The sequence below is a fragment of the Pollicipes pollicipes genome, unplaced genomic scaffold, assembly GCF_011947565.3.
Source record: "Pollicipes pollicipes isolate AB1234 unplaced genomic scaffold, Ppol_2.1 Scaffold_4881;HRSCAF=5763_pilon_pilon_pilon, whole genome shotgun sequence".
Lineage (NCBI taxonomy): Eukaryota > Metazoa > Arthropoda > Thecostraca > Pollicipedomorpha > Pollicipedidae > Pollicipes > Pollicipes pollicipes.
Genome location: NW_023596576.1, coordinates 53,449,523 through 53,475,362, shown reverse-complemented (window position 1 = coordinate 53,475,362; position 25,840 = coordinate 53,449,523). Strand labels below are relative to the sequence as shown.

Here is a 25,840-nt window from a genome sequence, read left to right as displayed (position 1 = left end):
GATTCGCCACCGGTTACCGACAGCGTTGTAACGAAGCTGAAGCATGTGTTATTCAATGTCCCACCTACTTTGACCCGGAACCTTGTTATAAATCGTACCGTATGTCGCACACCTTTTGGACAGCGCCACCTACCCGCTTCAGGATCAGCTGGTGCCGGCGGGCATGCCAACGCCATCTATCGTCGGAAGACCGAAGGACGCGAGAACACGTCGGCGCGGCTGGTGGCGCCAACCGGCGGGCAGGTGTGGAATCACGAAGGTCAAGTAGCACGGAGCATGGCCGGCGGCAGCGCCGCAAACGGGACCAGAAGACGCGGCGCACGGGCGCCTCCGCTGCAGCCGAGTCTAAAACCAGCGGAATTCGTGGCACGTGGCGCTCAAAGAACCAACTCTTGCCTGACAGGTGGTGCGTCTACACCAACGGCGTGCGAATCTGCTTCGATGGCAGTGTGGCGATCGTGCGGTCAGTGAAGAGGTGTTTGTGAAAGTCAGCCAGTGCTGGTCGGGGCGACGGCTCGGCGCCGCAGCGATGGCCTTCCTTTGCCCAGTGCGCATCCGACGAAACAAGAAAAAGAAATGTAAGTATCGCTGGCTCCATTGCTCAAAGATAACGCGGGCTGGGCCGTGGGAAATTCAGATGTCAGCTGGGAGATCCGGGGGAGAGGGAGCCCACCGGCCGAACAGCGCAGCTAATGAGCGGGTGGGCACCTCCGTCATAGTGTTCAACATTTAAGGGCATGCCATGAGTCAGCAGGTCATACTTTCAAACTCCGCAGCGACGGATGGCAGTGAAGATTTATCAACACTGTTGAGTGGGGTAGTGTACGCCAATACATCTGGTGCTACTGTCTTGTTCTGGCTATTCACCTGTTCATCAGTGCAGTCTCCAGTTCTTTCACGCTTGAGAACAAAATGCAGTGATGAAAGTGAAGCACATTTAAGCTAAAATGTGAGCTGTTTACGTGGCGGGAAATGGAAGGCAACGTCTAAAGCTGTTTTCGAACTGGTCTGTGGTTTTAACTATTTTGGCGGGTAGCCAGCTGGTTACTTGGCTACCTTGGATGAGCCAGATGTCATTCCCATTCATTGTTTTGCGATCTATGCATCACGGGATAACGGCACTGTATCATTATACTTTTCCACGTCCCTTAGCCCCGATAAAGCAGGTTAGAATATGTAGTCAGCGTCACTGGTGAGAAAACACTGTTTTCAATGGCTGAGAAGTCGGACGTGTTATCAGCAGCTTGATAGATCTCATAAACAGACAAGTATTTCCGGTAAGAATATACGAGTCTGCTGCAACAATGCATGCAAATTACATGGTTCGTGATTAGTTGCTAAGCAATCGCAAACAACATAGCTCATCGGATTATAATCGCACTGTCGTGACCGCTTGCCATGGGACCAAGTGGTCCCGACATTCATAAGCGAACTTGCAATCCTTGCATGTGCCCAGCTGGTGTTGGATGGCAAACCTATGGAGTCCCACGGAATTTAGTCGAATCAGCGGTATAGTCTCATCTAATACGTGACACCCAGCCGACTATGAGGGATCGCTTCGTCCCAGCAAGGCCTGTGACTCGGCATATGTTGTCTACGAACCGCGGCGGCATGTGAGAGTGTAACCTGTGACCTTCTCCAGCCAGTGCTGTCACGGTGCCAGAGCGATTATGACCTCCGACCTCCGACTGTGACCTCCGCACTTAGTTCACGATGGCGCAGTGAGGGAGCGCGATAGTTGGTACCTCTGGGGCTCACTTGTGACTCCTGCACTTGCTTAACGATATTACGGAATTAATGCAATTAGAAATTTTATTTCCGCGGTTTCATGCATGTCGCAATGTCAGTCACCTGTTGCCACGTCATGGTGTCCATGCCACGTCATGGTCAGTCGCCTCACAGGTCTCCCATCAGCCAGCACTGACACTAGTGGCGATGAACCACATGTGTGAATCGCGTGCGTCATCTGTACGCACCCGTTCTTAACACTCACCCTGTTTCACCATTTTTCATAACGCAAACGGATGGGGGGCTCTGTACGATCTCTCACCCACGCCATTCCTAAACCAAAAATGATGGGGCCTCGTGGAAAAAGTTGTAGATATGTCATAGCAAGTTTTAGCCTTTAATTATAAGTTTTGTGTCACTGGTCAATAACTGCCCCTCACACTCCGCTAAGTGACAGGTGATTGTTACCGAAAGTTGGTTTTTAAGCATTACACGCAGGACATGTCTACAAACCCAACCAACCATACAAGCAGCCAGTCATGTAACGCAACAATATTACTTACAAATTTGGTGTTTTCTGTTGTTTTATTTAAAGGACGTGTGCATCGGTGTGTTTTATGTAAATATTGATGATGCATGTTTTTTTTTCAAATCTAACCGTGTCGTCCCGGCCGCCCGCGGTAGGCAGATGCTTCGGTTGCCGCCGACCGCCCACCTTGGCTGTAAGTTGCCGTGCAACGTTCATAACGCGTTGCCCCCCCCCCCCTCAGCTGAGGGCTGAGGACGGCTCGGTGTCGGCTTCATCTGCCGCCTGTGGCTGGCTGTCTGAGTAACTCGGCTCCTCCGCGCCCCAGCCAACGATGACCCGCCGCCTGTGACTGGCTGTCTGAGTAACCCGGCTCCTCGGCGCCCCAGCCAACGATGACCTGCCGCCTGTGACTGGCTGTCTGAGTAACCCGGCTCCTCCGCACCCCAGCCAACGATGACACGGCGTCGGTGCGGTCGCCCGGCATGGGCCGCATCACGGGCTCCTCCAGCATCGAGACACTGGTGCGTGTCGGCATTGAGAAGGAGAACGGCCTCTCACCCGACAGCAAGATGGTGGTGCTGCACGACTTCACGCCCTGCGTGGACGACGAGCTGGAGGTCAAGCGAGGCACAGTGAGTGGCGCCGGCGGAACGGCTCGGGCAGCCGCGGCGGTCGAGGTCGGCTTGGGCGCCGCCGGACGGGCGGACCCCGGGCAGCAGGGGGGGGGGGGGGAGGTGGCTGCCCTGCCTGGCTGCCCTGCCTGTCCTGCGCCGGCCTGGTGACCAGCGCGCCGCCGCCGGCGCGTAACAGGCGCGCTTGGCCCGGCTGCAGCGCGGAGAGCTCCCATCTGTTCGACAGACCGCTGCCAGCTGGGGAGGGTAGGTGGGCCAGCGGTGGGGTGACCCCACTTTACGTTGACACCGGGAAAAACTTGATTCATTTGTTCTGCTGGGCTGAAATAGCAGGAATATTTTCGTTTGTTTGATAGAGATTGTGCTATTCGTGTGGTTGACTTCAAGCAGTGATGTGCGCCATAAACAGCTTTACGCGTCCTTTGAGCCGCCCTTTAATAAATTTTTGCAGAGCCTTATAAACATTTCCTTAAAGGAACCGGCACTAGCCGTACAATGAGGGTTGAAGGGCCCGAGCGTTGGGCAATTTTACAAAACTTCATGCCGCCGTTCTTATGGGCTGAAGCGGTGGAGGAATCACATTTATATTGTAGAGAGTGCGTCAAAAGTAAGGTTGAACCTGAGAAATCGTGTATGCAAGAAAACGCTCTCTGCGTCCATTGAGCATCCTTTTGAAAATGCTCACAGTACATTTTAAACATACCGACATACTTTCAAAAGATAAAGTGCTGGCCAACAATATCATTGAATGAGTCTTTGCCTCGTGAGTTCGTAACTGGAATGCCATTCGCTAACCTCTTTTGCATACCGCATTCCAGTGCTTCTCAATGAGAAGCTGTAGGTGGTGTGGGGATGCGTGCTCACATGTTTTGCACCAGGACATGCTTTCACATTCCGGTTCAAACCAGACATGCTAGAATGCCACTTAGCATCATAATCTTTCACGCTGACCATCGCGGAGATGGAAAACTCACGGCTGTATCCAGAGTCGAACCCACGTCGTCTGGCACACTGTCGTCGGCAAGCAACTGAGCTGAACCGTCCAGTGGTGGCATCTCAGTCGCCTGTATCAATCCTGGCCTGGAGTCCTGAGGAAAGCGCGACAAATTTTCACGCACGGTGCAAGGAGAGCAGTGCACATGCAGTGACAAAGACCTGCTAGGTGTTCAGAGACCCGTGCGTCATCTGAAAACGGCTTTCTGCTTAACCAAACCATACTTGTCAAAGACTCTACCCTAGCATGTCCAGATTTTCCGCAGCGAATCCATTTATCTCATTCGTACGTTGTCTGCGTTTTGCATTAGCCATCTGTTGCTTGTATTAAATCTGTTTTATAGAGAGAGAGGAAGAAGGGGATACATTACGCATGGTACAGTACGCAATATAACATTTGGAGTCTGCCAAGTTATCGTCTCGCCATGAGGCTTTAAACGTCCGTAATAATAAAGGATAGTATCGAATTCCAACGCATTCCTTGGCACTGATAAGAGCGTCTGAATTTGGTTGCTGCCATGTTTGGTAAATAGGTCGCGTTTGCGTATCCTGCTATCTGAAACTTTGGTGGACACTCAAACAGGTCACGAGCAGCCATTGCCTCAGAGTCGTTGCTTCAGATGTTTAATGAAGGACAGTATTGTGCACAAAACCTCAGCTTTTCTCCCAAGTGGATAGTTCAGAGTGAACTACAGAAAATTTGAATCCTAGTAATTATATTTGTGGGGAGGGCTGTTACGCAGAACAAATGTACATGATACGGTGGGAGGCGATGAGGGGTCTGCTCGTTGTAACAGCTGTCGAACCATATGATGCACGGTAATTTCTTCACAACATCAGACACGTCGGCGGTGTGCCTGAGCCAGCGAAGCCAGCTGGGGCGTGAACCGGCGATCTTGTGATCTCATTACCACGGCCCCAATCACAATGCCACTCTATCGCTGGAGGATGAGGTCGTAAAGGATATGCCTGCCTTGCGCTGGAAGCCGTGGCAGCCTGTTGCAGAAACATACAAGCCAACTAACGTGCTCATGGATTAAGAAAGCAGATCAAACCTTCCTGACTTGAGCCAATACATGCGGTGTTGAAGCGTGGCCCGTCAGTTCAGTCTTCAGTGCTGGACTTTTGACGTGGAAGTCCTGCCATTTGGCGCAAGTGTAGCGCCTGGAGGGCACAGCTGGGTGGCACAGTATGCCCTAGATTGCCTTAATCTGACGTGCTCACACTGGAGGGCCCAGCTGGATGGCACAGCGTGCCCGAGATTGCCTGTAATCTGACGTGCTCACACTGAAGGGCCCAGCTGGATGGCACAGCGTGCCCGAGATTGCCTGTAATCTGACGTGCTCACACTGGAGGGCCCACCTGGATGGCACAGCGTGCCCGAGATTGCCTGTAATCTGACACCGGTCCGCTCACACCGTTTTGACGCCTGACGTTTAACTTAGCTTGATTAAAATGTAGTACTGTATTATCGATAAACTTGCACCTTGTAGACCTGATGTTGCATTGAAGACTGCGGTGACTTGACTTGAGTTGTAGACTTGATGGCGTTTCTTCGAAAATAACGCTATTTTAGAAGCTTTGCTGGTGTGAGAGGTGTTTGCTATTCACCAGCGAAACAGCGAGGTGAAATATTCCCTTTTGGACGATGATGTTTGAAATAACGTCGGTTTTCAAACGGCTGTTTCGGGCATTCATAGGATAAATGTTGCGTGTTGAGGTTTTGTTACTTAATGCCATTCTCTGGCAGTGGGCTACGGTGGGACTTGCGCAAACATAGTGTATCAGCGCGCCTGGTTGGACAAATAACCACTCGAGTACAGAAACTGGGACGGCATCTGATTTGTATGGGAGCGTACACGCTAATGAAGATAATACATGAGAATGGAAAGGAGGACATAATCGGAAACGCCCAGATGTGGGTCGTGATTAGTTGTGGTGACGACCACTGTTGTAAACTGTGGTCAGCTGCGATGACGGCCACTGTTATGGACCACTATCCGTTGGTCTGACATTCGCAGTGCTGTGGACAGTCGTAACTGCCGAATTTGGAGGCCCTGATCAGCTAGGTGGTCACAGCCTTATCGTGAACGGCTGCTGTCCTGTGCTGGTGTCTCGCCTGCCGACAGTTGGCGGATCTTTTTGTCTGCTCGGCGCTCGCCGCTCAGCCTTTTTCGAGTGGCTAACGATGCAGCCTGCGGTAGGGCACCCGGCCACTCCTAACAGCCTCCCAGCTCGGCGCTGCGGCACCCGGCTACCCCTCACAGCCCTCTCAGGCCTGCGCTAGGGTACCCGGCCACTCCTAACAGCCTATCAGGCCGACGCTAGGGCACCCGGCTACCCCTCACAGCTCGCTCAGGCCTTCGGTAGGGTACCCGGCTCCCCTCACAGCTCGCTCAGGCCTGCGGTAGGGTACCCGGCTACCCTCACAGCTCGCTCAGGCCGGCGCTGGGGCACCCGGCTGCCCCTCACAGCTCTCTCAGGCCGGCGCTGGGGCACCCGGCTACCCCTCACAGCTCGCTCAGGCCTGCGGTAGGGTACCCGGCCACTCCTAACAACCTCTCAGGCCGGCGCTGGGGCACCCGGCTACCCCTCACAGCTCTCTCAGGCCTGTGGTAAGGTATCCGGCCACTCCTAACAGCCTCTCAGGCCGGCGCTGGGGCACCGGGCTACCCCTCACAGCTCTCCCAGGCCCGCGGTAGGGCACCCGGCTACCCCTCACAGCTCGCTCAGGCCTGTGGTATGGCACCCGGCTACCCCTCACAGCTCGCTCAGGCCTGCGGTATGGTACCAGGGCCTCAGGCCGGCGCTAGGGCACACGGCTACCCCTCACAGCTCGCTCAGACTAGCATCAGGGCACTGGGCTACCCTTCACAGCTCTCTCAGATCAGCATCAGGGCACCCCGCCACCCTCACAACTTTCTCAGGCCAGTGTTAGGACATCCGGCCGTTCCTCACAGCTCTCTCAGGCCAGCACCAGGACACCCGGCCACCCTCACAGCTCTCTCAGGCCAGCACCAGGACACCCAGCCGCTCATCACAGCTCTCTCAGACATCCCCCGACCGATGTCGCGTCTGTTCAAGTGGCGACGAGCTCCTCCCGCGACCTGGCGGCCGCCGCCGGCGCCGGCGCGCGCCACCGGCGACCGCCTGCCGCGGGTGTGGTTGGCTGAGCCATTTCCGGCGCCGCCCGGCTGTCTTGCGACGTTCCCGCAGCGCACACTGAGCGCTGCCTCGCCGCTGGACAGCGAGACTGGTCGCGCCGCGGGACGTCGTCCATCCCGAGCGGCTCTCTCCCTCTCTCCGGGACGGCCGCGTCTGCTCGGCGCGCGCCAGCAACTCTGCCGCACTCGGGCGGAGCGCCGCGACCGCGCTTGCTCTCCAGGCGACGCTAGACCGGACGCTAGAAACCTCGCCACTCGCCGTCTTTGTGCGTCGGCTTGTTTTATTTGTCAAATCACCGTTCGCCACTGTGACATATTGTCCATCCCACCGCTGCGCTCGTCCCGTCGCTTCTCGGTCCCTCATCCATCTAACTAACACGAGTTAACGGTAGAGATCAAGCAGCCGACAAGAGCGGACTCTGTCGTCCATATGTTGTCCGGTTGCCCGGGCATGGTCCCCGGCGCCGCCGCGCTGGTCCGGCGCTGGCCCGACCGGCGGCCGCCCGCCAGCTCCTGTACCGCACGTCCGATGCGACGGTGGTGGGGCACGTGACGTCACACGCCTCCGGGGCTGACCCAACCTGGCCATGTTACGCCAATCGGCCCCACGCCGGACGTCACGTGCAAAAAACGGCTCGACTTCCCGCTGATCCGTCCCAGCCTGTCCTCGGCGGAACGTTTGAGCCGCGGCGCCTGTGACAGCTACAATCAATGAATGATATTCGGAGTCATGGCTGCGGCCATTACCTGCCCGTACGGCATAATGAGATGTTTCTCAAAGTGATTTGGATGGATTGGTGGTTGGAGCGGGCGAGATTTGCACACCCGCCGGCGGCCGCGGCAGACCGCCCTGATCACTCAGCGGCCGAAACAGCGGATACTTTTGGTAGGATGGGAAAAACTTTGGACCTTGGCATAGCCCTCCTCCTCCCCCTTAAAAACTGCCGGACTTTACCCACATCACTTTTACCTACTTCCGTTTTGGCATTCAAAACGTGTTTGCTGACTTTTGGGGGGCTCCGGCTGGCTGGCTGGCTGGCTGTTTGCTGGTTGGTATGGGGCTCCGGGAACCAATATCCCTGGGCTTCCGGATCTCCTTGGATCTATCCCAGGATAGCGTGGGCGTTAACCGTACAGTGAGAACAGCATCGGTATCCTTTTGTAAGATGCTTTCGTTGCCACATAGTTCCTTGCTACGTTTTCCGGCACGGGGCCACGACAAAGCACCTTTGACGCATAAACAGTGTAGATTAATAACTTCACCACTTGTCATTAAGAGAAAAATGTACCATTACATAAGTTGTAGGACATTGGATGTGCAGCGCAAGAAAACATTACAATTAAATTCAATAGTGAAAAGTGAAACTTTACAATCGACGTCACCCCAGTAAAAGTCATCGTTTTCGGCGCAGCACTACAAAGTGCTGAGGTGAAGTTTGACGTAGTAACTGCTGCCCGTGCTGTTCACTTGTCCCATGTTTATATGTCGTGAGGAAAAACAAACTAAGGTTGGCTTTATTCGTCAGATAATTATGTCTCTTTCCTGTTCCAAAAAGTAAAATTATTTCACGTTTTTTCCTGTAAATTTTATATTTTCAATCGGGAGCCGCCGGGTGTTTTACACGCGCGAAATGATGGGGCTGCCCTGAAAATACGCCGGAGAAAATCATTATTCTTCTCAGGATCCACATATCTTGTGCGGTTATCTTCCCCATTGTCCGTAATGAAGGATACGCCCTTGCCAACGGCTACTCTGATCAGGGTCAGAAATGGTAACGTGAAATCGCCTTTTCTCTCAAGTATGGTACACTGGCTGTGTTTGGCTCATATACTAGGCAACAGTTTAGCCTACCTCCGCTGTGACAAACTGGATAGCAATCGGCGCCCCATCTGGTAACCATTCTCTTCAGCCGAGAGCGGTGTCGCCTCGTAGACTCTTTCAACAAGTACGTTCACGACGTCCATGCGCCTAAAGTCCGAGCCCGGCCCCATCCCGGTGTGGTGATCTCCGGCGTTCACGAGGCGTTCACGTCACAACGCCAGCGGCGCGTCCCGCCTCTCAGCGTCGACACGTCGACCTCGACACCGTGGCAGCCGCTCTCCAGCGGCGCGGCGGCGGCGGCGACGGCCGGCGCCCTCTTTCCACAAGCACCGCGCTCCGGCGGCCTGCGACAAACGCGCCGCTCGACAATCCTGTCAGGCGATGGCCGGGGCCGCGCGCTGAGCCGCCATCTCCAGCGCCTGAGGGCCGGCAGTAACACGGATTTCCCGTTTCTCCCGCCGCTTCACTCTCCATTGTCCGGCGGTTGAGACGGCATTCGTTCACCAATGTCGGCTCGGCGGCGCACCGTTAGAGGCGACCGGCCATCTGCGGCTCCCGTGCGCTCTGGACCTGGCCGCTGTGCCAGAGATGCATGGCGGCGACCGGCCATCTGCGGCTCCCGTGCGCTCTGGACCTGGCTGCTGTGCCGGAGATCCATGGCGTCGACCGGCCATCTGCGGCTCCCGTGCGCTCTGGACCTGGCCGCTGTGCCAGGGATGCATGGCGGCGACCGGCCATCTGCGGCTCCCGTGCGCTCTGGACCTGGCCGCTGTGCCAGAGATGCATGGCGTCGACCGGCCATCTGCGGCTCCCGTGCGCTCTGGACCTGGCTGCTGTGCCAGAGATGCATGGCGTCGACCGGCCATCTGCGGCTCCCGTGCGCTCTGGACCTGGCTGCTGTGCCAGAGACGCATGGCGAGTGTCAGCCGCCTAAAGTGCTTAGGGATCCTTCGTTCGCTTGCACCTGTGAAACCTACATCTCACTGCTAGTTTTCCCGTAAGGCAGGGAGGGTTTTTCAATTCTCGTAAGGCAAGAAGGGGTTTTCAACGAAATATTTTTAAGAAAGTCGGCATAATGTTCATTATCGCAGTTCCATCTGTGATAGGTTCCGACGAAGGTATTGGAAAACCGTATATTTGGTGTGACCGTGCCATCTTTCTTTCGGTGGTCCCGAGATGCTCGAATTGGCCTGTTGTTTGATTTAGCACTGCAGCCAAACGATGCGGTACTGGAGTTCAACGCTTTTCCACCGAAATGAGTGCTTCATACCCTACAACTTGCACAACATTGGACGTTGCCCGGGGCAGGTGATTGTGCAACCCCCGCCCTCGATGTTTTTGGGCTATTTCCTGAATCTGTCTCGGAGTACCATGATGAAATATGGACTGGTTGAATCTAAGGCATTGTAAATTTGACGCGTCGCTTTCAGCTCCTAACTTGGCGATTCACTGACTTACATCATATGATGACTTTGATGAGTACGATGCTCATTGACCTGGATGAAAACCTCCAAGACCAACCAAGAGTCTGCACGACGGAAATAGAGGCGTTGTATAGGATATATAATAGAGGAAATAGACTTGCAGACCACACAAGGTAAATTCCAAGTTGATCGACCTGGTTAGTCTACCCATATAATTACATTAGAAATAGCAGCCGATGGCTGAAATACTTCAGCTATGACATAAGAGTTATTTAATGTCAACTTCCTGTCAGATAAATTTTGTTAACTTACCAAAGTAATGCTCGCATGCCTTGTATTGTGTACTGGCACCATTGTCGTACAGGGAGAATTTGTGTTATTTTTCCGAACTCAAGGCAAGGTAGGGTCATATTAACACCTCTCGCACTCTTAGATAACACATTGCAAGTAAATCTGCTTAGACTTGAACTAGCCTTGCACGTGAACAAACAAAAGGTAAAAGCATAACAAAATAGTGATCTGACTTTTTGAACGCAAATTGATGGATCAACCATGAGATGCAACGCGTTATGACTTTGGAAAAGTGCGGGATTCGTACGGGATTACAATTACCTTTTAAGACTTCCCAGGGGGCTGGGAAGAGCAGCCTAGCCGCCGGGATATGCTGTCATAATCCAGACCCATTACTTCATTGATCAATTAAGTATGCAAGCAATCACTGTGAGTCAAATGCAACAGCCAAGCGCATCGGAATTCTTTTTGTCTGCCGCCTTCTGCCAATTATTTTTGTCTGCCGCCTTCTGCCAATTATATTTGTCTGCCGCCTTCTGCCAATTATTTTTTACGGCGAGCATAGCGGAGATATGATCATGGGAAATCTATTCAGGAAGAGAAAGTCGTGACTGCTTTAGTCACCCGAACACTGCGCTGTGCCAATATGATCACATCACTTAAAGACTCCGGTACAACCAGAGGTCACGAACTTATCACTCATTACCAAACATGTCAAACCAGGGGAGCGCTGGCTGCGTTGCCCCGGAGACAAATGCTCCAAAGCCAAAGCTACTCCCCGTCAATCAGTATGAACATGTCTGGGCTTCAGGCTGAAACACGTTTGTTTCTGGGGTCCAAGTGGAGGATGACGGTTCAGAACCACCACGTCCAGCGTATTGACAAGAGGAGGTATCCGACGAAAGCTCGAGTTGATGGCGCTGTCAGAGAGCGATCGGAGCGTACTTAAGAGCATGACCCCGGAGCCAGGACGCTGACCCACAGACACTGCGCATGCTCCGGCGGCGCCGGGTTCAGCGCCGGCCTCCCTAAGGTGCTCGCACTGGGAGCGGCCGGCTATCTGGCCATTGCACTCGGCACTAAAATTCAGTCGGCCTAGGCCGCCCGTATTGCACCTGCATGCACGAGTCGCCCCAGGCGCGACCGCGCCAGCTCTTGACAGGCATTGCAAAGGCATCTCAGCCGTCTCAAGGGCTCGTCGACGACGTCAGCTTTGGGGCGCGGATCCTCTCGAGGCTGAGCGGGGATATCGCTTTCCCCTGAAAGGCGCTCCGAACCCCTCAGCCGGCCCGGTACGTCCGGTCAGGAGGCGGATCGAGTGGCGAGTCGAGCAGGTCAGCGATGTCGGCCGCCTCGGGCGCTCTGCCTCGAAGGTCGCCTGGCCTTGCCGGACTTCCGCCGTCCGTCGGATGTGGATGCGGCCCGACGTCAGCGGAGTGGCCGCGGGCGCCGCCAGCTGGGCGGCAGGCGGCGCCGGCCGGCCCGCCAGCCGCTCGCCCGCGCGGGCGGCGGCGGTACCGAACCCGGCCGGCCGCCGCGCCGCCCGCCCGACCGCCAGACAACGGGGCCACAGGCGCGGCGGCGGCGGCGGCGGCGGCGGCGGAGCAGTCAGCTGGGCCGGCGCAGCGTGCCGGGCCGGCAGGCGGCGCGCCCGGCGGCGGTCAGCGCCGCGCGTGGCCCGCGCCCGGCCAGACATCGCCGCATACCGCCGCCGGACCGTGGGAACCGGTGCCGGCCACCCGTCCCCATTCCCGGCTCGGCGACGCGCTGCACTGCTGGCCGGAGAAGTTTCTCCGCGCCCGGCGTTTGGGTCTCCGAGCGGGCACCTACCACACGCATGTGCGTCGTCACCTTGTCCTCCGCACCGTTTGCCAGCCGTGGCGTCACACAATCCGAGCGCATGAGTTGCTGAATGTCATGCGGTAGGTGCTTTTTGGTAGGTACAGTTCGCATGTTCCAAGAGGCGAAACAAACAGGCGGCTGTTTACAGGTGGCTTGAAGAACAGCAGCCCTTGGACGTCGTTCGAAATTGATCTGAAAATCATGGCATACATGCTTCACAATATCAGCATTGGCGGCATAACCACCATCGTCATCCTCTAGACAAACCTAAAAAACCTATTCATATCTAGTCTGCTTTAGCGCCCCAGTTCGCAGCGAAGGAGAGCCGCATGCTGGCTGTTCTTACGTCACGATGACATCACTTGTCAAACGCGGGAGTGCATCACGGAAAGAAGCGTCGCCTATTAGAACACTGCGCTCTTATTCAGTCACGGACTCATGCATCACGGTGCTCATAGTACCCGTTCCGAATGGTCCCTAAATACGTTGTTTTCTTCCTTGCGGTGAACGGTACCATCGGGTGGCCGGTCCAGCGCCATTATGACATTACGACAAAAACGATAACCATGCTAGAGGTTGAAGTAGGCGGCCAACGGCACCCAGGCTGCTGGTCATAAAACCAGCCGTGCAGACCACTACTCTCTCTCTCTCTCTCTCTCTCTCTCTCTCTCTCTCTCTCTCTCTCTCTCTCTCTCTCTCTCTCTCTCTCTCTCTCTCTCTCTCTCTCTCTCTCTCTCTCTCTCTCTCTCTCTCTCTCTCTCTCTCTCTCTTCTCTCTCTCTCTCTCTCTCTCTCTCTCTCTCTCTCTCTCTCTCTCTCTCTCTCTCTCTCTCTCTCTCTCTCTCTCTCTCTCTCTCTCTCTCTCTCTCTCTCTCTCTCCTCTCTCTCTCTCTCTCTCTCTCTCTCTCTCTCTCTCTCTCTCTCTCCTCTCTCTCTCTCTCTCTCTCTCTCTCTCTCTCTCTCTCTCTCTCTCTCTCTCTCTCTCTCTCTCTCTCTCTCTCTCTCTCTCTCTCTCTCTCTCTCTCTCTCTCTCTCCTCTCTCTCTCTCTCTCTCTCTCTCTCTCTCTCTCTCTCTCTCTCTCTCTCTCTCTCTCTCTCTCTCTCTCTCCTCTCCTCTCTCTCTCTCTCTCCTCTCTCTCTCTCTCTCTCTCTCTCTCTCTCTCTCTCTCTCTCTCTCTCTCTCTCTCTCTCTCTTCTCTCTCTCCTCTCTCTCTCTCTCTCTCTCCTCTCTCTCTCTCTCTCTCGCTCTCTCTCTCTCTCTCTCTCTCTCTCTCTCTCTCTCTCTCTCTCTCTCTCTCTCTCTCTCTCTCTCTCTCTCCTCTCTCTCTCTCTCTCTCTCTCTCTCTCTCTCTCTCTCTCTCTCTCTCTCTCTCTCTCTCTCTCTCTCTCTCTCTCTCTCTCTCTCTCTCCTCTCTCTCTCTCTCTCTCTCTCTCTCTCTCTCTCTCTCTCTCTCTCTCTCTCTCTCTCTCTCTCTCTCTCTCTCTCTCTCTCTCTCTCTCTCTCTCTCTCTTTCTTTTCTCTTTCTCTCTCTCTTTCTCTCTTTCTCATTCCCTCTCTCGCCCTCTCTCTCGCCCTTTTCTGTCCGATCTCTCGCTGTCCGCGGTCTTTCTCGCTCAATATATATATATATATATATATATATATATATATATATATATATATATATATATATATATATATATATATATACATATATCTATCTATCTATCTATCTATCTATCTATCTATCTATCTATCTATCTGTATATATATATATATATATATATATATATATATCCTGAACAGGCTCCTGGGAGTTTACATGCATCACGCACTACCTAATATCGTCACGGTCCACTTTGACACAGAAGACAACGCTATAGCTAACTTCGCCCGATCATCGGCCAGGTAAAGTTGATGGACCTTTGAACGGCACATGTACCGCGACGCTTCCTGACATGTCTCCTGCGGACCGTTTCTGTAGTCGCCTCTACGTGGTTTAAGGAGCTGAAGGTTTCACAAGTCATGTAAAATTAATCGTTACAAAAGTCATCAAGATCTAGGGCCTGGTCCCAAGACTGAAGAATGGAGCTTTGAGATATTCAGTAGGGACATCCTCATTAAATAGGACCAACATTGCATTTCACTTCCTCATCACTAAAGTTATGTTAGCCACGCGGCGATTTATTTTTGCTGGCTTATTGTCCGTACGGTTCCAGCCTCCTGACAGCTGTGTACCCCGCATTCCAAGACACACCCAGCAGCTGATCCGAGCTGCCTAATCCCACGCCCCCGCATTCCCAGACACACCTAGCAGCTGATCCGAGCTGTCTAACCCCACGCCCCCGCGTTCCCAGACACACCCAGTAGCTGATCCGAGCTGTCTAACCCCGCCCTGAATCGCTAGCCGACGTCCCCGACGCCGTTCAGCGCAGTTCCCGGGGCCTACTGACCCCACGCCTGTTAGTTTGTTAATGGGGCATTGGGGCGTTTCGACTACGCGGTCACGCAGCGCCCGGAGGCAACGCTCCATCGTGTGGCGTCGTCTGCTTCATGGCTGGCGTTAGCCGCCCACTTCCCTGTGGAGCATGCCTCCGGACGAAACCAGCTCCATACACTGTGCGCTCTGTGCCACACCTGTACTGTAGCCGTTTTCAAAATGCGCGGTACTTGTACCCTAAACGTACCCTGCATGTGCTGCACGATCTGAGCTGTACGTGTGCCTGACTTGCCCCGGCTGTGTCCCACCTGTGCCCCACGTGCGCTCTGTCTGTGCTCTCTGTCCACCGGTCTGCGGTAGAGGGTGACTCTCGCTGCGTCTTCGGTTGACGCCCTGCGATCAGTACCTCTGTCTGTGCTCTCTGTCCACCGGTCTGTGGTGGAGGGTGACTCTCGCTGCGTCTTCGGTTGACGCCCTGCGATCAGTACCTCTGTCTGTGCTCTCTGTCCACCGGTCTGTGGTAGAGGGTGACTCTCGCTGCGTCCTCGGCTGACGCCCTGTGATCAGTACCGGTTACATTGCCGTCTCAGCCACCGCAGCGGTCAGAGGTCGGCTCGCTCCCACCACTGTGATTCGGTGACGTCCAGCACTTACACGGACGGGTTGGTTCCTAGTGATGGAAACCCATCTCACGGACCGCAATATTAATGAACATAAATAACGATTATCAGCGAGACATAGGCCTCTTTGATGTATGTGCCTTGTATCGAATGTGCTGAGAGAAACCCGTTTAACGACACAGGTGTGTGATGTTGGCTTTCAGACTTGTGTTCCACTCTAGCGGAATTTTGTCTCATATCGGGATGGCTGCCGTTTGGTCTGAATCAGAGCTGGGGTCTGCTTCAGTCGCTGTTCGGCTGAATTGTATTAGAATTTGTTTTACACAGCTTGCGGTAGAATTACGATTGATGCAATTCCGCTCCGAAATACCCAATTCACCGAATGAATCCATCATAATTCCTTGGGTGTTGCGTGGTCGGCTTGACGCTGCAGGAGGTGAAACACCCGCCTAGAATAGGTCAACATTAAGGGACAAATGCACAGTTGTGAACATCTGCCCAGTGGGTAGGGATGGAGGCCAAGTTCTGGGGATGGAGGCTACAAGTCCCGAGAGGTTTTATCTTGGGGGCAGGATTTTTTTTGCTATTACCCTGGACTAAATGGTGTTCTTAAGTTATGCCGAATATCTTGTCATTCATGCTCCAAGACATTTATTTTTCAATCGCAATACCAAACAGATATGCTGCTGTTGCTCCACGTAAATGCGTGCCCATAGCTCTGTGCTGTTTCATCCATTGTAACCAATAATAAAGCGGTTAGATCGATGAAATGTATTAACACACACACGCACGGTTAGTATAGGGATATGTCAGTATATAGAGAGTATTAAGATACATAAAGATAGGTATTATCATGGGTTTTGTTTCTGCCCGTTCTGCTCTTAACAACGCAAACTTGATTGTGATTTGAAACAAGATCAGGAGGAATAACTACTGAGGCCAGATTCGAGCTTGATTTCATTTTTCAACAGTAGCGTTGAATCGAATTTAGATGTGTTCGCCTTGGTTGCGATTCAGAATCGATTCCACCCAAGCGAAGTGAAGCCTAAGCCTGCTCACTTGCTGTATAGTGAATGACCTCGCAGCGCGCTTCATCCAGGATGCATGTCTCATATAAGCAAGAATGTATGTGACACGTCAATGCAGGAGACGTGTCACACATTTAATTGATTCCGTCGGACCGGGTCCTTAACGTATGCCGGGAGTGGGTGCAGCCCTGCCAGTGCTCAGCTGCTGACGATGTGGTGGCGGAGTCCGGCCGGACTCGGTGGCGGCCCTCCGGCCTCGAGGCCAGCCCTGCCAGTGCTCAGCTGCTGACGATATGGTGGCGGAGTCCGGCCGGACTCGGTGGCGACCCTCCCACCTCGAGGCCAGCCCTGTCGGCTGCGTCTCGGATGGCCTCGGAGCGTGACCGCAGGCGGCGCCGGGCCGCGCGCCGCCCTGCGACACCGGCTCACCGTTGCCGCTCCGTCGACAGGTGGTGAACGTGCTGTACCAGGAGAACGACTGGGTGTACGTGATCTCGGAGACGAGCCAGCAGGAGGGGTTCATCCCGCACTCGTACTGCGCGCCCCATGGCTCCCAGCTCGGCGACCTGACGTTCAGCGTGAAGGTGAGAGCACAGCTTCGACCGCCGCCGGCCCGGCTTGGCGGCGACCGCCAGAGAGCGCACGGGCCCGTGCTCGTTATCAGTCACCCGCGCGTTGTTTTGACGCAGAGCGATGTTTGGCGCGCGCTGTGCTGAACGCCGGTCCTCTTGGCGCGTGCCGTGTTCAACGTCAACTCTCTAGGTGTGTGACACACCGAGTATCAGCGATCTGGTCGTCCGCCCCGTCTGATACCGCGTGTCAGCGGCTTTGAGTGTTCGGCTCCTGTTCACAGAAGAAGCTTCCCCGCGAGCTAGCGGTGCCTGACGGCAGTGGAGCCGGCCCCGGCGGCGGGGAGGCGGATCACAACACGACCATCGGCAACGCCAGTACAGGTACAGCATGAACAACCGGCACGAGCCACAACACGACCATCGGCAACGCCAGTACAGGTACAGCATACACAACCGGCACGAGTCACAACACGACCATCGGCAAAAGCAGCACAGGTTAAATATACGCAGTGATTAGGTGCTCAGCGACATGGCCATTGGCCGTGCCAAACAGCCTTATTACGCGCAGGTGGTGTACCACAATGCGATGATTGAGAACGCCAGTAGAGGTGTGTGGGTTGCCAAAGACCTTGTCAGACTATGACAGGGTCTTGGCAACGTCATCGCAGGCATAATATCACAGCGGAAGTGAGTAACGACGCAACTATCGGCTTTGCTAGCACAGCTATAAGCAATAGCGCCGGGGGATTCATCAGCAGAGGTACACGCGGTAATTCGTCTTTCAACAACCCACTGGGGCCAGACGTAGTCCCAGGTTCATGGCACGATATGTCGTAAAAGCCGTGGCAAAATTCAAGCTCATTGAACAGTCCGCTACTTGCTCGTGGGGACGAAAAGCTCCGAGCGAGGCAAGCATGTGACATGTTGTCATCAGCACAGCTGATGTTACCAACGCACACACTCATAGCGAACTAGGTAACATCATCAGTACCGATATTGATGGGGGCTGCCTCTGACATGGGTATCGAAAATACGGCAACAGGAAACAGCGACTACTGTCGGAGGCTCAGTGATATCATAGGCAACACCAGCACGAAGAGCAGCAAAGCCGGTGATCGTGAGGAGCGTGTCCGCCAGTGCCGAAGGGTGTCGGTAATCGTGACTTCAGCACCACACCGGGATATGCAGATGAACATTTTTATAGTCGCGTTAAGTAGATACCAAAAATGCTGTGCAATGTGTTTTGTGATATTTTGCGTCTTTTTAGTATAAACTGACCTTAAACATTTGAAGTGAAGTATTATCAGACTTATGACATGACACGTATGGTGCCGTATATTGGCAGACGGACACGTATGGTGCCGTATATTTCGGCCTTGCGTTTGGAGCGTTGTTAAGTTCATCAAACCCGCACCAAGCTTGGGATGGAGCCACTTTTCATTTCATTTGCAGCGACTAGAAACTCACGACGTGTCCTCTTTCCCACATATTTCATGTTCTCGCGCTAATAACTTGACAGCCACAGACCCGCACGACAGAGGCGGAGGATTTATGGCCGGTGGGTTTGTCCCCGCGCACATTTGCCGGCCGCGTGAGGCATCACCACCCTGCCGTAATATATACTGTGATACGGTTTCTCAAGCTCCCCAGCTAAGCCTGGCCCGCTTCTCTGTCTCTGTTCGGAGTCTGTACAGTCGATGACGCATTTTATAGTCATCCGGCGCTGTTGTTCGCCGCTGAACCGCGCTGACCTCGTGTGACTGATGCGACCTGCACGAGCCAGCTGCAGGGCCACGTACCCACCGGAGGGGGAGCGTTGGCCGGCCTCGGGAGGCGCGGGCAGCGGCTGACACTGCAGGACAGGCCCACCGCGCTCCAGTTATAGCGCCCCATGTTACCTGCCGCAGATCGCAACGGCGTGGAAACGTCCGACAACGACAGCTTCACGGAGGCCGGCCCGCCGGACCCGCGCTCGGCGCCGGGCGGCCACGGCGCACCTGCGCCCGACGTCCACCCCTTCTTCAAGGTGATGTCACTGGATGCACGCCTGACGGACACTCCTTCAGAGATAGGCCACCGGCGACATACCCGGCGGACACTCCTCCAGGGAGAGGTTACCAGGGTCATACCCGACGGACACTCCTTCAGGGACAGGTTACCGGGGGTATACCCGACGGACACGCCTTCAGGGAGAGGTCACCGGGGCATACCTGACGGACACTCCTTCAGGGAGAGGTCACCGGGGGTATACCAGACGGACACTCCTCCAGGGAGAGGTCACCGGGGCATACCTGACGGACACTCCTTCAGGGAGAGGTTGCCGGGGGCATACCCGACGGACACTCCTTCAGGGAGAGGTCACCAGGTATACCCGACGAACACTACTTCAAGATGGGGTCAATGGGGTCATATACCCGACGCCCATTCCTTCAGGGAGAGGCCACCGGCGACGTACCCGACGGACACTCCTTCTTCAAGGCAAGGTCACCAATTGGTGATGCTCAGTCGCTTTCAGCGTAAAATTATCACAAAACCTGCACCTTGTCTTCAATGAGAGCTCACCAATACGCAGCCTTTGTCTTCCTTCAAAGTCAACAACACCTCACATGTAGCTATTTTGTAATGGAGACATCTTCAGAAGAGGTGGGTACCCGACCTGACGTTTTCTCCTGCCCAACCGTGAGGTCGCACAGTGGTTACGCCACCTGCGGGTCTCTTCCTCAGGAAGCGTTCACAGGGAACCAGGCTTGCCACTATCCTTACTGGCAGCGAAAGGTGCGGGACCTGAGTCTGTGGAACCCGTAAACTACAAGACAGGGCTGTCCAAATATGAAACCGCCTATTTATACGCATCCATGGTATTCTTTTCCTGCGTTGGACAGTAGTGCGCATAGTAAAAGAGATGTGCTGTGGTTGGTAAAATAACCCATTGCACAGCGCGTTTCAGAATCAAACGTTTTAAACAGCCAAACACTTGGGGTTATGCTGTTCCGAAAGTCAGTAACCTTGGTTTGTACCCAGCCTTACTAAACTTCAATGTTCTGACGGATTTACGTGAATGCATTTGGATTTGGGGGTATATCGTGCCGTGCGAGAAAAATAACGAAGTGGTGGAAATACCTGAAAACCACCGGAGAAGCGTGCTGGCTAGCTTACTCTCATGATAAGCGAAACAAAGGCAAGAGGTCTACCTGTTAATGTTTTTCGGTACATTGTGTCCATAGTATGAACCTGAGAATACGACACATCCTAGTTCATACAACATCTCTCTTCCCCGCTGTTACCTGCATCCTGTTTGGAAATTCATCGTCAATAGCAAGAGTGTGTTCACAAACAAACCATCCAAAAGGGCCATCTCAGATGCTAGCCACCTTCCCCAGAATTCCTTCATACCAAAACAATTATTCCTAACGCTCCGCGGACTGGATCTGGTATTTGTCCTCCGCGATCCCCAACAATGCACTGTTGTCCCGCTGACGGAGGTGGCTACCTTTTGCAGGACCCGGCCGGGCGCTACATCGTGCTCTACACGTTCATGCCGCGTGACGAGAACGACGTCTCAGTGGAGCGGGGAGAGTTTGTCACTGTGCTCAACAAGGAGGACCACGAGTGGTGAGTGGGCCTCACATAGCTATATCCAGCGACAGACGTACTTCGGGCGCCATGACAGTGAGGAGGACGACGGGTAACGAAAGCCTGCCGTATGCGATTATCTGCAGGGGCGACCGTTATGGCGTTGTGATTTCATTCGCCACGAAAATTTACCCAGTTTGGGAGATCTTCTCGGCCTGCACCGAAACTTATTGGCTACCTCACATACGCACTTACACGCTTTCAGACACAAGTGGAGAACAAACAAACAGCAAGTACCATTGACAGCGAGTTTTATTTACTCTATCACTGGTGTATGCTTGTAATGGCCTCCAGCGGCACAAGCCCACTCCGCAGCAACATAACGATGCGTAGTAAGGTTTGCGTGACTACACATTGGCAATTAAAGCTTAAAATGTAGACACGCGAGGCTGAACAAGTCAAAAATATGTGATGCTGTTTTACGTCCTGAGATTTTCAGTGTACCTTCTTAAGTTATGCCCCACGCGTTGTGAGTCCCTGCGCACGCCGCTGGACTCTGTTGCGGCTTGCATCCAGCTGTAACTGAAGCTTTGCAGAAGGACCTGTGATACCAGATCCGACCCGGAGTGTGAAGAACTTTGACATGCTGAGCTATGCTAAGTTCGTCTCTATGCCTACTCCTGTGGATGTCGTGCTTAGCCTAGCCACCTCAAAATGGTGAACTAATTTTCAGCGTTTTGAACTGAACGAGGGATTCATGTCCCACCTCAGACTACGTGTTCTGACCGTGAACCGTTACCTTGTACGACGTGTACGACTTTCGCTAACCTCTCTTCAGCTTCGTTTTAAGTGCATCGTGCCCTGTACCGTGTTCTGACGCTATGGTTCCGTTTTATCACTTATTCGGACAAAGTTATGCTCCTTCGTGGAGAAATCAGCGCACGCGCACACCGCTGAGATCGAGAAACGCTGAGAAATAGGACACTGGAATGGACAGGTGATGTTTCCCAATGCAAATCACGGCTCAGCTGCTTACACCTGGACGCCAAGTGCTAATTGCTGGTGACGTTCGCGAGCGGTATGTCAAAGTCTCAGACACCACCCTGTGTGCGCCGGCGGTACGCCACAGTCACAGCCACAGCCCTGTCTGTGCTGGCGGTACGCCACAGTCACAGCCACCACCCTGTGCGCGCCGGCGGTACGCCACAGTCACAGCCACCACCCTGTGTGCGCCGGCGGTATGCCACAGTCACAGCTACCACCCTGTGCGCGCCGGCGGTACGCCACAGTTACAGCTACCACGCATTGTTCGCCCTGTGACGTGCTGCCCGCGGGTGCCCGCTCTGCGGCGGCGCCAGCGGCGCTGTGTGACGCCGCCCGCCCGCGTGCCGACAGGTTCTGGATCGAGCGCTCCGACGGCCAGGAGGGGTTCGTGCCGTCGGCGTTCGTGTACCCAGCCGACGTGCTGCCCGGAGAGGCGTTTTGGTCCCGCACCACAGCCGAGCCGCCCCGCAACAAGCGCAGCGCCACCGGTGAGCGCCGGCCCCTGTCCCAGCTGCGCGCCACCTGTGGCCGGCACACCGGCGGCCTGTTCAGCAACGGGCGCACAGCATCACGCAATACTCAGCAGCGTGAAACACCGCGTGACACTGTACACCGCCTGCTGTACTGCCGCACAGCGCCGCACGACACCGCGTGACACTGTACACGGCCTGCTGTACTGCCGCACAGCGCCGTGCGGCACCGCGTGACACTGTACGATACTGTGCAACAGTGCGCGATAATGTACAACACTGCGCAATAGCGTGCAACACCGTGCGACATTTCATGTTTGTGGACGAGGTTAAAGCGCCTAACAATGCCATGCCATGTTGTGCAACAGCGGACAGCCCTGCACACTGCCATGAGCACCGCACAGTGCTTTAAAGCACCGTACCATAACATGAGCACCGCACAGTGCTTTACAGCACCGTACCACACCATGAGCACCGCACAGTGCTTTAAAGCACCGCACCACACCATGACCACTGCACAGTGCTTTACAGCACCGTACCACACCATGAGCACCGCACAGTGCTTTAAAGCACCGCACCACACCATGACCACTGCACAGTGCTTTACAGCACCGAACCACACCATGAGCACCGCACAGTGATGTACAGCACCGTATCACACTGTTAGCACCGCACAGTGGTGTACAACACCGTACCACAGCGTGCAACACTGCGCTGCCATCGAACGTCACAAAGCACTGCAATCCAATGCAATACCTAATTGAATGTATTGCTGGAGGCACGTGCTCCATTGCGGTACTATTGGAGGTACCTGCGCTACGTTATGCAGCATGCCAAGTTCGCGTGATACCAGTGCCATCTGTACGCTCGGCATTCGTTCGGTGACACCAGCATCACTGCGGCGCTCTGTGACGACGCCAGCTCGGTGACGGTGCCGAGTCCCGCTGTGCTCCGAGACCGTGCGACATGGGCGGTGACCGGTCGGTGCCCGGCCCCGCAGGAGAGCTGGGTTCGGGCGGCAGTCCCCCGGGTCACCAGCAGTTCCCGTCGTCGCCGGGCGGCCACGGCGGCCACCACCTGAGTCCGCCCGGCCAGGACGACCCCCGCTTCCACGGCACGGAGCTGGTCATGCTCTACGACTACAAGGTAGGCGGGTCTCGTCCGCGCTGCCAGGCCGTCAGACGGCCTCGGACCAGTCCACGCTGCCAGGCCGTAAGACGGCCCCGGACCACCCGGTGATGGCGGTCTCAGCGTCAGGCGAGGGGAGATTTGGTGCAGTCAGATGGCTGGTATGCAGCGATTGGGTTCTGTGCCTTCCGATACACCCTTAAGGTCGTAACAAAGGGCACGAAGGCGTGGCCATGTGATGATGATTATCAATGTTAGCCCCTGCCTGATGTTTCTCTGCCCCACTTTAATGTTTGCTGTGACCATCAGGGTTGTTATAACTACTCCAAATTTGTTAATGGGATTTGAATGCAGTAACTACAACTAGCAATTTTCTGTTGTGAAAACACCTCGGCTGGAGACAGGCATCAGGTAGTCTCCTAGTGGGTGTTTTCCGTCCCCGGCTGAGCTTGATATAAATCCCATGGGACGTAACGTGCGGTACAATGAGGCCACTATCTGCACTTGTACGACGAATGCTTTGTTTTAACCGTTCATTTTACGCACGCAATGGCCTGCACGGGTGTAAGCTGTCCACGACCACAACAGCCAGAACCGACGACCAGTTGTTTTGGGTCGCTACGCTTAATGCCCCACTGTTCCGAGTCGCTGTGTACGACGCCCGGCTGTCCTGAGTCGCTGTGTACGACGCCCGACTGTCCCGAGTCCCCGCATCTAACGCCCAGCTGTCTTGAATCCCTGCGTCTGACGCCCGGCTGTCCCGAGTCACTGTGTCCGACGCCCGGCTGTCCCGAGTCGCTGTGTTTGACGCCCGGCTGTCCCAAGTCCTCGCATCTGACGCCCGGCTGTCTTGAGTCCCTGCGTCTGACGCCCGGCTGTCGCGAGTCACTGTGCCCGACGCCCGGCTGTCCCGAGTCGTTGTGTCTGACGCCCGGCTGTCCCAAGTCCCTGCGTCTGACGCCTGGCCGTCCGAGTCCATGCGTCTGACGCCCGGCTGTCTTGAGTCCCTGTGTCTGACGCCCGGCTGTTCGGGGTTCCTGCGTCTGACGCTGTCCTGAGTACTTGCGTCTGACGCCCGGCAGTTCGGGGTTCCTGCTTCTGACGTCTGTCTGTCTCAAGTCTCTGTGTCTGATACCCGGCTGTCCTGAGTCCCTGTGTCTGACGCCCGGCTATCCGGGGTCCCTGCCTCTGACGCCCAGCTGTCCGTAGGCGCAGGCGCCGGACGACCTCTCGGTGCGGCGCGGCGACTGGATCTACGCCGACCTCAACAACCAGACGGTGGATGGCTGGCTCTGGGCCTACTCGCCCAAGTCCAGGAAGCACGGCTTCATCCCGAAGGCATACGCCCGGCCGCCGGCCATGACCTCGCTATGACGTCATTTGGCCACCAGCCGGGCGGCGCCGGGGCGGCGCTTCCGGATCGTCGGTGGACGCGGCTGCGAGAGCGCGGAGGACACCGCCTGGTGACGGCGCCACTGAGCAGGCTCGCGCCCGCCGGCACCCTGGGCTGGGAGGCGCGCGCTCGGACGGCGCCACACCGCACCCGGCACGGCGCTGCACTCAAGCCCGTGCGCCGCTGTTCGTTGTTTTTTTTTCGGGGCTCAACTAGCCAACTGCTGTGTGCCAATGTAGCCAGTTTCAAGTCAGTGACATGGGGCCTGCGCCACGAGCTGTGGCCAGGAGCTGGCGCGGTGTGTCGCTGCTCCCGCCCAGCGGCACGGACCCTCTCCAGGCGGTGTCAACGACGAGACGCCGTGGCCAGAGGTGTAGCCTCAGGACGGATGTGTGACGCGTGCGTGCACTGCGCGCGTCCCCGCCGCACTCAGACCAGGACAGCAGGTGCCAACATGACATGATCGGACCAGAAACAATGAACACATCCACTGACCGATGGCGGGGTTGATATTTTAGCGCCATTGTTCGCCGACAGTGAGCGTTTGTGGCGGGGCAGCAGTGCTTATTTAATGTGTGCGTGAGGCGTAAAGGGGCTAACGAGAGCTGGCGCCGTGTGACCTGTGCTCTGCGCCGCACGTGTGCTGAGTGCTGCTCTCTGGTAGGGACGTTAGCAACTGAGAAATGCTTGCTGCAGCCACAATCTGGCGTCATCACCGCGCGTGACCGACGTCAGGCTTACCGCATTCCGCGGGAATGAGTGTGGCATATAGCTTACTTTGGAGCTGGCGTGACCGTTTCACACAGCTGACGTGCGGCATGCAATGCTAAGTGTGACTGGTTTATAGCGCTCACCGCGCTGTGTACGGCTGCCGTTCGGGGCGGTTTCCGTCCGCCCAGCGCCCAGTGTCTGCTCTCATGGTGCTTTGAGTTGTGTCCTGCCTGAGTCACTGGCTTGATGTGAGGCTGACGCTGTGCGTGAGCTGTGTGACGTCACTGCGCGTGACGCATGTGACGTCACCGTACTGCTGTCCAGCGGACGCCGTGGGCCGCCGGCGCAGATACTGGTCGGCATGTCGTAGCCTCGGCCGTTCTCTGTCTGCCGGCCGGCGTAGCCGTGCCTCTCGCTAATCAGAATATGTAATAAACTCCCTGCGGATGTGACATAA

General features: G+C 55.3%; 1 protein-coding gene across 2 annotated transcripts; it reads left to right on the top strand.

Moving 5' to 3' along the window:
• The first annotated feature begins 281 nt into the window (after positions 1 to 281).
• On the top strand, positions 282 to 25,840 carry Dlish (Dachs ligand with SH3s). Of its 2 annotated transcripts, none has more exons than XM_037224837.1 (9): positions 282 to 578; positions 2,705 to 2,889; positions 16,942 to 17,076; positions 17,349 to 17,445; positions 18,972 to 19,090; positions 20,564 to 20,676; positions 22,033 to 22,169; positions 23,152 to 23,297; positions 24,489 to 25,840. In XM_037224837.1, exons 1-9 carry the CDS (start codon positions 530 to 532, stop codon positions 24,651 to 24,653), a joined length of 1,146 nt encoding a protein of 381 aa, XP_037080732.1. In that variant the 5' UTR covers positions 282 to 529; the 3' UTR covers positions 24,654 to 25,840. The 2 variants fall into 2 exon arrangements, with proteins under 2 accessions (XP_037080732.1, XP_037080731.1); XM_037224836.1 differs by having other exon boundaries at positions 17,346 to 17,445.